The following is an 11,520-nucleotide window of genomic DNA, read 5'->3' on the forward strand; positions in this document are numbered from 1 at the left end:
GAAAGTCAAACACTTGTTTGACTTTTTAAACTAGAAAGCAATAAAAGAATGAAAGAAGGCTCACCCAAGTCCTTGCTATCTTTTCTACAAAGAAGACAAGTCCCAAACTCAGTTGAGAGAGCCCAAAGCAGATATGAGAGAAGAGAATGAGAAATGAGCAAGGAAATGAGGAAGGGAGCTTGGCTATTTATAGTTGTGTTGATGCTCTAGGATCACCACATGTGGTTTGTTTGGCCATTAAGCAATAAATCACAACCATACATGTGTTAAAGCCAGCTAATATTACTTGGGAAGGTGTTAACTTGGCTACCACACAAAGAAATTGCCAAAAACAGCCCCTGAAGTATCAACAGTTTGCTAAAATTGAGTTTCTGGTCGCTGGGCTGCTCAGGCGCCCCGCGTAAGAGTTGGGGGTAGGCTTACGCGCCCCGCCTGAGCTCCCCAGATCAGCAAACTTTGAATTTTGGCAGCTTTAGTCCCTGCATGGATTCGAGTCCATTTCAGGCCTTTTTGACCCCCGTTAAGCCATTTTCAAGGCTCTACAAGGTCAATAAAGTTTAGAGGACTCAAAATATGCTTGGAACACTCTCAGGTGTCGGCTCGTTTGGTCGTACGGTCGCATTGTTCGTTAAATTACGACGAAACTCAAACGGACGCGAAAACGAACCAAATTAAGCGACGAATGGGATTTTTGCATGCCGATCACTAAAATAAAAATATTTTAGGGTGTACAAAAATTTTGGATGTCCGGATGTGTCCAGAACGTAAGATATGAGCGAAAATGCAAACTTACGCCGTTTTTGACACTTTTAGTCCCTGTAAGATCATATAAGCATGTTTTCGCACACCAAACCTATCAAAGCTTATTTCTAAGCCATGTTTAGGTTATATATGGTATGTTTAATTATGATCAAGTTCTGGAATGTACGTTACCTTACGAATCGGTATAGTTTCGCAGTTTGACGCAAATAGTCCCTGCGATCGAATAAACTTGTTTTTGCCATACCAAACCTTCCAAAACTTATTTCTAAGTTATGTAAAGGTCATTTAAGATATGTTAAGCCTATTTCACTATTCCGGAGTGTTTGTCGCGCTAAACTGATTACGTTTACGCACAAGTACGCGTATAACTTTCTAGAAAGCGATTTAAAGCTCGGAATTGAACAAGAATTGATATGTGCAAAGGATACACATATTTATACAAATCCCAAGTACGAAACACAATGTTTCAAAGGTTTGGAATCTGTTTGGTGTTCGTGGTGGCACAGGTGTCACAGTCTCCCCTACTTTAGGAAATTTCGTCCCGAAATTTAATTCTAGAGGAAACTTATGAAGACAACTGTGATTGTTTCGCTTTCGAATGAATCCTCCGTTTCCCAAGCAAAACTATAGGTCACGTTTGGATTTTTAGCGAATCTGTTAAATGCCAAAATGTAGTTGTTGAAATAACAAAAACATGGAGTTTCGAGTAATGGATAGGATGAGGTTTCCTATGAAGACTATTATAGGAAACTTATGTGTGCTCGAAATCAGAGTCGGAGATTGTAAAATAAAATGACATTGGCCAAGGTCCAGGACTTCTAATAATTTAAATAACGCTACTTTCGCAATGTAATAAGGAACACTTATATATAGGAAGTACCAGCGGCGTATCCACCATGCCCTTTTTACATTGTTCCTGTCTCGTTATTCTCATCACTATAAGTCTTAACACATGACAAAACTTGCTGTGGTTTCTGTGCACTGAATTCCATAATTACGTATGCATCCATAATTACGTAATTCCTTGCACAGTCCGCACAGTTCATTTTATAATGTGTAGGGTAAAATCAATCGAATAAACATGAAATGACTTGACTAAATCACCAAGGGATCTTTTTAATTAGATCCACGAACGATCTTTTTAACTAGATCAACACATGATCTCCTTATCTAGATCGTCGCATGATCTCTTTAAACAGACCTCTTAAGGGATCTTTGTAACTCAAAAACTAAATAATCGTTTTGATACAGCACTTTGGAATCCAAGGTTCTTACTATTTGCATAGAAGCCCCTTAAGGATTTAAAACAATACTTTAAGTATCCTTCTGAGAATCTAACATATGAAAATACGGAAGATTCCACCAGGACTTAGATAACGAGCTTTGGAGTTACACATAAACACAAAATCACCAAATTGTGTATTCGTTAATTTAATTATTAGCTCGATTTTGAATTAATGTATTTTGAAGTACCCTAGAAATCCAATCACGGACTTCAATTAGTACTTAAAACATCCTCAAGAATCTAACTATGAAGATAGGAAGATCTTATAAGGATTTGGAGTTTGTTTCTGTCGTGTTATAACATTCGTATTAGGACACATAAAGAATCCAATCAAGGACTTACGATAGCACCTTTATCAAATCAAAGATTTGAAATGGTACTTCAAGTATCTGATTAAGAATTGCACCTGTACTTTGTTTCTTAAAAGGAACTAGTACTTTAGGATTTTTTTTGGGGAGATCACAAATGATCATAGAATAAAGGAATCACACGAGAAGTTTGTTCTGATAAGAACATGGTTCTTTGGTGTCGGTATTGTAGGGGTATGTTGACACATACACACAATCGTATCAGTTTTGGAAATAAAATTGGAACAACCATTTTATTTATAATAACTGAATTGTCTCAAATGTCAAAAGATAACAAACAAAGGAAATACAAAAGACTAATTGTTCACTGTTGCATTGTCATTTGCATTTGCCTCGTTTATGTTAAATGCTCGTCCGCGTGCTGGATTTGCATTAACAAGTCTTGGGCAATTGTTCCGGTAGTGAGTAAGATCACCACAGTTATAGCACGATCCAGGTGGAAACTGTGCTTGAACAGCAGCAGGATTTGCAACATTCTGGTTTTGGATAACATGGTGACATGTATTGACCAAGTGTCCCAAACGCCCACAGTGGGTACACTTGTGACACGGTGTTTGATTCACATGATGACGGTTGCATTTGTTGCACAAAGGTGCAGTACCAATATAGTTCTTCCTAGCACGAGGCTGTGCTGGCTGATTTGGTGCAACCTGAACATTTTGAGCGACCACTGCAAAGTTTTGTGAAGCCTTACGCTTCTTCGACTTCTTAGAGGACTCGGTCTGTTTATCCTTTGGTCTTTCTTGTGCTGCCTTGTCAGATGGTTTCGGATCGCCTTTTCGGAAAAGCTTACCCTTCCTGATTTGAGATTCAGTCAGGGTGGCAGATAGTTCAATGGCTTGTCTGACGGTAGTAGGGTTGCTACCAGTAACAATATCCTGAACTGGGTCAGGAAGGCCATCGATGTATCTTTCAATCGCCTTATCCAAAGGCGTAACCATGGTAGGACATAACAGACTCAATTCCTCATAACGATCAGTGTAGGCTCGATGTTCACCGCTGGCTTGTTTGAGATCATCAAATTCCCGTTCTAAAGCCCTAAGCTCATGACGAGGACAAAATTCCTTCCTCATTAGAGCCCGAAGCTCTTCCCAGGTTTGTGCCATTGCTACATCGGCACCTCGATCCCTCATTATGCCGTTCCACCATGTGAGTGCTCTTTTCTGGAACACACTTGACGCGAACTCAACTTTTCGCTCGTTTGGGCATTGCACATGACGAAATGTGCTTTCAAGACTCTCAAACCACTGTAGGAGCCCCGTGGCCCCTTCAGACCCAGTAAATGTGAGTGGCTTAGCTGAGTTGAATGTTTTAAAGGTGCACTGAACATTGTTATTGTTATTGTTTGCTTGATTTATCTGGGTGATAAGGTTCGGGAGTACAGCAGCGAACTGCTGAGTGATTAAGGCTGCCAAAGCGGCATCCTGAGCTTGATCACGTCGAGGAGGCATATTCTAAAAGAGCAAAGAAAACATGAGGGAAAACGAGTGAGATGTCATTGGATATTCAAAACTGGATGTTAAGAATATCGACAAAGCATAAGGATTGTGACCATTCGTTTGTTACTTAAAACAAACAAATGACACTGTGACAAATCAAAGTAAATAGGTTAATATAATGTATCACTGAAGACATGCTCGCCTATAAGTGAACACTCACCCCAAGAGTTCCCAGGTAAGAGTGACTGGTCCGATACTGCGGATTTGTACGAACACTCTAGCCTTAGACAGAAAACTCAGGGTACAGGCATTCACCCTTCCAGTTTGCACGTGTTCACATTATTTAGACCCAAACTTTGACAAGATTTTTGAAAACACCAAAGGCTTAAAAGCCAAAAAACAAATCATCTAAGGATAGATGACTTCTTGTGATGTTTTAAAAAAAAAAATTGACTCGAGAGAACGAATTATGTTTTGTTTTTGTTAATCACCTAAGGATAGGTGAAGTGTATTGTTTTAAGACTAAACACAAGATAACTTGTGTTGGGGTCCTAGGAAGGTTATAGTCTAGGTCAAAGCATTACTAATAACCTAATTCCCTATAACCATTGGCTCTGATACCAACTTTTCTGTCACACCCCGACCACGTAAAACAACAAATCGTGGCAGAAACGTCGGGGAGTGTTGTAACAGAATCATTGTTTCACAACCATGGATCAAATAGTTTTGTTTTATTGAATTATTGAGCTCATTGTTTTTGTACAACTTAGATAAATACAATAATTATTTCTCAGTTTTAAGTCACTAAGGCACGTGTCCATCCTATGTTTAGCATGCATCATCAATCATCACATAGCAGTACCTGAAACATATATGAAAATAGGTACGTCAGCATAAAAATGCATGTGAGTAACATAGGATTTTGTATATTAGATTCATGGCTTTGGATAATACGAAAAAAGGTTTTCTGTTTTCAAAATAGCCATGAATCTAATGTAAAAGTTTTGTTTCTGAAAGCGTGTCGTTTTGGAAAAGGGTTTATGGTATAGGTAAAAATGTACTTTGGTTTTCAAAAGTTTGTATAAATAATATAACAAGTATACTTTAGTTTTGAAATAGTTAAATAGATAGTATATCGAAATATACTTTAGTAATTAAAATAATAGTTTTGGTAGTATATCTCAAATATACTTTGGTTTAAGGATAAAAGTATTGGTAGTATATCTAATTATACTTTGGTTTGAAAATAGCATATCAACTATGCTTTGGTTTAAAAATAGCATATCAACTATGCTTTGGTAGTATATCAAATTATACTTTGGTTTATGAAATAACAATGTTGGTAGTATATCAAACTATACTTTGGTAAACAGTAGCATATCAAACTATGCTTTGGTTTAAAAATAACAAAGTAGTATTTTAAAACATATGTTGGATTTTGTACTTAGTGTATCAAAATATACTTTGGAAGATCACATTTGAGAGCACATCAAACTATACTTTTGTAGTATATCAACATATACAAAGAAAGTGTGATTTGGTATTCATTCAAGCCGTAGTGTATCAAACTACACTTTGGAGACTATAGAAATACCACGAAGGCAATTTCTATTTGGTTTAAATTTGGTTTCTGACATTCCATACAACAGGAATGAGGTGTCTAGTCCTATAGCGCTATATCATACCACCAATCGGCTGGGTGAATGTATAAAAAATAGGTACAATCCAACAATTTAGTTTTATAAGTTTTGGAAAATCAGTGTTTAAACCATAGGTAATCGTTTAATTTATCAAAGAATATGTAATAAGCATGTATAATCATGTAGTTTAAAATCAGGAAAATAACAGATTGGCATATATGTTTCACCCCAAAACATTTGAAAATAGTAAAAGAGGGGACTATGTACTCACTTGAGATTGCAAGTATCCTTGATTAAGTGTCCTAACAAAGCTCGGGAAATCAAGGAAACAAGTGGTACCTAGTATGGATCACTATGTTAAACAATCGGATCCTAAATCGGGAGATAGGATAGAATGAGGTTCTATAAATCAAATGAGTAATTGAACTCATATGGTATGATTTAATAGTCCCAACATTCTGATTTGGAAGTCTACCTAAGTGCTTTTGACCCGTTTCGACCCATTATGGTAGTATAAGCCACTATAATGCGTCGTTTGCGTAAAACTATGTTCAGATGGTTAACTATGTGCTATGTCAAGTCTTACATGCCCAATTATCCCTAAACATGTTACTAATTCAGATTATATGTCAAAAATATGTTCACATAGTCAAAATACGGATTTTAGCTTCAAAAGGGCATTTTGGTCATTTCCTATGGGCATACAAGCTAACTAGCATATGACTAACCAATCCTATGTGATCATAAGGTATAACCTCAGTGGTTATTCCCTATGAAACTATGATCACTAACTAAGCTTGGTCGGATCTTAAAGATCGACCAAACGGGTCGGGTTCGAAAGTCTAAGCGGTTGTTTAGACCGCTTACCTTACGACCCTAAACAAGCACTAAACTAATAGTGTCGAGTTAAACATGTCAAAACATGTTTAACCTACTGATTTGGTATCAAAACAAAGTGTTTTGATACCCTAAAGTAGTTCCGTTGCAAAATGCGTGCTAAAACGCATTTTGACCGAAACTTTGACTCGACACTACAACTAGTTAACGTGGTAATCAGCGGGTATAATCACTAAGGATTATAACCAACGTGATTACAATCACGTTGCAAAGTTCAACCGAACTTTGCGTTGACCAAAGACTGGTCAAACTGAAAGTCAAACACTTGTTTGACTTTTTAAACTAGAAAGCAATAAAAGAATGAAAGAAGGCTCACCCAAGTCCTTGCTATCTTTTCTACAAAGAAGACAAGTCCTAAACTTAGTTGAGAGAGCCCCAAAGCAGATATGAGAGAAGAGAATGAGAAATGAGCAAGGAAATGAGGAAGGGAGCTTGGCTATTTATAGTTGTGTTGATGCTCTAGGATCATCACATGTGGTTTGTTTGGCCATTAAGCAATAAATCACAACCATACATGTGTTAAAGCCAGCTAATATTACTTGGGAAGGTGTTAACTTGGCTACCACACAAAGAAATTGCCAAAAACAGCCCCTGAAGTATCAACAGTTTGCTAAAATTGAGTTTTTGGTCGCTGGGTGCTCAGGCGCCCCGCGTAAGAGTTGGGGGTAGGCTTACGCGCCCCGCCTGAGCTCCCCAGATCAGCAAACTTTGAATTTTGGCAGCTTTAGTCCCTGCATGGATTCGAGTCCATTCCAGGCCTTTTTTGACCCCCGTTAAGCCATTTTCAAGGCTCTACAAGGTCAATAAAGTTTAGAGGACTCAAAATATGCTTGGAACACTCTCGGATGTCGGGTCGTTTGGTCGTACGGTCGCGTTGTTCGTTAAATTACGACGAATTTCAAACGAACGCGAAAACGAACCAAATTAAGCGACGAATGGGATTTTTGCATGCCGATCACTAAAATAAAAATATTTTAGGGTGTACAAAAATTTTGGATGTCCAGATGTGTCCAGAACGTAAGATATGCGCGAAAATGCAAACTTACGCCGTTTTTGACACTTTTAGTCCCTGTAAGATCATATAAGCATGTTTTCGCACACCAAACCTATCAAAGCTTATTTCTAAGCCATGTTTAGGTTATATATGGTATGTTTAACTTATGATCAAGTTCTGGACTGTATGTTACCTTACGAATCGGTATAGTTTCACAGTTTGACGCAAATAGTCCCTGCGATCGAATAAACTTGTTTTTGCCATACCAAACCTTCCAAAACTTATTTCTAAGTTATGTAAAGGTCACTTAAGGTATGTTAAGCCTATTTCACTATTTCGGAGTGTTTGTTGCGCTAAAATGATTACGTTTACGCACCAGTGCGCGTATAACTTTCTAGAAAGCGATTTAAAGCTCGGAATTGAACAAGAATTGATATGTGCAAAGGATACACATATTTATACAAATCCCAAGTATGAAACACAATGTTTCAAAGGTTTGGCATTCGTTTGGTGTTCGTGGTGGCACAGGTGTCACAAAATTCTCCGTCAAAGTTTCCAGAGAAGATGGTAAAAGGTTGCATGTTGCGGATGGGTTATAGAGGACCATTAAACAAGGCTAACTACTTGAAAGCATGTTTTTCCAAGCCTTACAAGTTTCTTATACATTCAGTGCTGCATGCTCTCAGTCACAGGAAGGGAGGTTACGATGTGATGAGATACTATCAAATGAACATGGTGACTGCACTCGTGTTGAATAAGAAGTATAACTTTTCAAAGATTGTTTTTCATTATATGGTGGAAAATATTACATCAAAAAGCAAGACTTGGGTTTATCCATGATTTGTTCAGATGATGTTAGACCATGCTTATCCTGATTTGGAGAGGGATGAAAACAATGATCTGTTGGAATTATTCTGCATGGATAATGAGTCTTTGAAACAATTGGCCAGATATCACCCAAACCATCCAGAGCCATCAACAAAAGCTGAATTCTTTGGTTTCATCAAAGACAAAAATTATCAAGATCCAGATCCGATTGAACATCAAAAGTGGAGGAATGATGAAGAAATGAAAGAAAAGAGTTATGCAGATGAGTTGAAAACTCTTGAAAGCTTCAAAGAAACAAGAAACGAGTAGTTCTTGAAAGAAGAGAAAAAGAAGAGGAGCAGAAAAGCAACTCCAAAAGCTCAAAAAGAAGAGGGTTCATCTTCTAAACCACAGAAAAAGCGTCAAAAGAAGGTTGTTGAAACCATGCTTGTTGATGAATCAGAAGAAGAAGATGAAGGTGTAGATGAAGGTGATGTAGAAAAGGTTCAAGATCCAATTTCTCCTGAAACTGAACAAATATTGAAAGATATTGATTATGAACTGGAAACAGAAAAGGGAGTTGGTGACAATGAAGGTGACGAAAGTTCATCAAGCTCGTCTGAAGAAGATATTGATGAAACTGAACGTGCAAAAAGAATCCAGGCTGAAGTTGAGAAAGAAAAGCAGCTCAAGAGAAAGAGGAGAGAAGATAAGGATGATGAATTGTACAATCCATCACCTGAACATGTTGTAGAATCTCAAACGCCTCCATCATCTGGTGGTAGGAAGAAAGCAAGTGCAAGAAAGCGAGTTGTTACTCTTAGTGCAGTAAGAAGAAAGATAACAATCAAGCTGCCTAAACGTATACTAAAGTCAAAACAAAGTCAACCACCATCACCACCACCTGAACCATCTCCACCTCAATCACCACATAAATCACCACCAAAACAACCTACACCACCACCATCACCTCCACCACATCTATCACCACCACATCTTTCACCACCACATGAACAACCTTTTGTCACATCACAGCAAATCTTTCAAACACCACCATCCACACAACCACCTATCCATACAACTCCTGGATCTTCTGGATTAAAAAATTTTCCAAACATTCCAGTGAATATTCCTCTTGAAGACATTGGAGATTTCGGTTTTGTAAATGATGAGCAAGTAAAGAGGCTGGAAAAGAAAATGGAAGAAGTATTGATAGAAAACAAAAAGTTGGTGGATCGTGAGAAGAAACTGGAAAAGCGTGTTAAGTCTGTGGAAGCTGAGAACTCTTCATTGTTAAAGAAAATTGAAGCTGATCAGGCAGAGATTGATATTCTTAAAGTAAAAGTTGCTGAATTAGAGGAAGAGAAAGCACGCAGAGATGAGCAAAACAAGTACTTTGAGTTAAAGAACAAAGAATTGGAAGCTGCTAAAGCAATGAAAGAACACGAGATATACATGATGAATAAAGTGTTAGAAAACTTGCTTGGAGAGGCTGTTGAGCAGAGATTTGAAGAAATTGAAGTTGAAGAAGTTAGAGCTCGACGTCAAGTTGAAATTGATGTTGAGATGAAGTATAAAGGCAAGGGTGTTGAAGGTATTAGTGAAATTGCTGAAACATCAATTGTTCCATCTTCTGTTTCTGAATCACCTATTCAGAATCCTCGTCCGATATATGCTGTTTCCGGTATTTTTGAGGAAGACGTCTTAATTGATGATGTTATTGATGATGAGGAAGAGGTCGAGGAGGATGATGATGAAGACAAGACAGATGATGCAGACGATGTATTCTCTGCTAGTAGTCACAGTGATGATGATGATGATGATAATGGTCAGGGTGGTACTGGTGTTAAAGTCACTGAAGCATTTAATGAAGAGAATGTAGAAGATTATCTTCATAATGATATGAATGAAGAGCCTGAGGATGCTACAAGTGAGGGGGAGAATGTTGAAGATCAGAATGTTGATAAAAGAGAAAAATTGATTTTGCGTCTTGTAACACCCCCAAAATCCACCCGCGGAGTATCACCGCTTGGAGGCGTGACTGACCAGGATCAAGCCACCAATCATATAGAACAACGTAAATAGTAAAAGAAAATAGTAATTTAACCAAACTAAATCCATATGAAAGGTGTTCAAAACATAAGTATAAATTCAACGTTTAGCGGAAGCATATGAGTAAAAGCCCAACATAAGTAAAGTATGGAATGTCAAATGTTTAATCAAAGCATTCACGATCCTTGTCCAAAACGACTGCGCCTCCCAGTGCAAGCTCCATGTATACCTAACGACCTGCAAGGCATGTAACAGTGAGTCAACAACTAGTTGAGCGAGTTCACAGTGGGTTGTTTAGTAATAGTGTTCATTTCATAAAATGTTTGTTTGATTATTAACCCATGTATCGTTTATAATTATATCGCGGCCCTCCAGGCATGTTTGCGAAGATTAGTGGGGGTTTCCCATGTATTGTAGACTAGTTTTATTTGTATCGCGGCCCTCCAGGCATGTGTGCGAAGTTTAGTATCAGTATCGCGGCCATTCCAGGCATGTGTGCGAAGATCAGTTTCAGTATCGCGGCCATACAGGCATGTGTGCGAAGAGTAGTGGGGGCTTCCCCATGTATCACTAGTCTAGCAGTATCTATAAGTGACCTTTCCCAACCGAGGTCGGTAATTCATAATTCCCAACAACAACGTAAATACAGATAATCATCCAATCCCATTCCCTACCCCGGGAATCCCATGCCTTGGTAAGAGTGTGAACTCACCTTGGTTTGCTCGGTATATTATTGTGCTTCTAGTGTTAATTAACGGTTAGGTCCGTTACACACGACCTAAGGTACATTGCACATAAACTCGATGTAAGTGTTTACGTTCAATTAGGGTTTACAATTCCTTGATGTCCAAACAATGTGTTCCGTGTGATAATTGTGTACAGAATGACATGACATAGATTGTTCATATATACAATACATACAGTATCATCCAGTAACATACAGTAACATACAGTGATATACAGTAACATACAGTGATATACAGTAACATACAGTAGCATGGTGTTCCTCATTCAGGGTTTTAAACTTCGCAATATAAATAAACTCAGACACTTATCCATTCATGAAATTCAGACCATAAAGCATTCCATAAAACTCAGACATGTTATGCATCAATAAAACTCAGACTATACAAGCAACACAAAACTCGGACCATACATATTACTAAAATTCAGACCCAAACAACCCCTTAAAACTCGGACCATGTATATCAACATCAAAAGGTCGGACCATGTATATATCATAAAATTCGAACCATGCTTCCCCCTACAAAAATTC

General features: G+C 38.0%; 1 protein-coding gene across 1 annotated transcript; it reads left to right on the forward strand.

Annotated features, from left to right (window-relative positions):
* Positions 1-8,636: 8,636 nt before the first annotated feature.
* On the forward strand, positions 8,637-11,267 carry LOC110935405 (glutamic acid-rich protein-like). The gene is made up of 2 exons (XM_022177792.1): positions 8,637-10,184; positions 11,241-11,267. The coding sequence occupies exons 1-2, from the start codon at positions 8,637-8,639 to the stop codon at positions 11,265-11,267; spliced, it is 1,575 nt and encodes a 524-aa protein (XP_022033484.1).
* The last annotated feature ends 253 nt before the right edge of the window (positions 11,268-11,520 follow it).

The sequence above is a fragment of the Helianthus annuus genome, chromosome 1, assembly GCF_002127325.2.
Source record: "Helianthus annuus cultivar XRQ/B chromosome 1, HanXRQr2.0-SUNRISE, whole genome shotgun sequence".
Lineage (NCBI taxonomy): Eukaryota > Viridiplantae > Streptophyta > Magnoliopsida > Asterales > Asteraceae > Helianthus > Helianthus annuus.

Bases quoted from the DNA above. Each gene is read 5' to 3' on its own strand.
- LOC110935405 (XM_022177792.1), top strand. From the start codon at position 8,637: ATGCTTGTTGATGAATCAGAAGAAGAAGATGAAGGTGTAGATGAAGGT. The intron at 10,185-11,240 runs GTAACACCCCCA...AACATACAGTAG, and splicing joins AAAAATTGATTTTGCGTCTT to CATGGTGTTCCTCATTCAGG.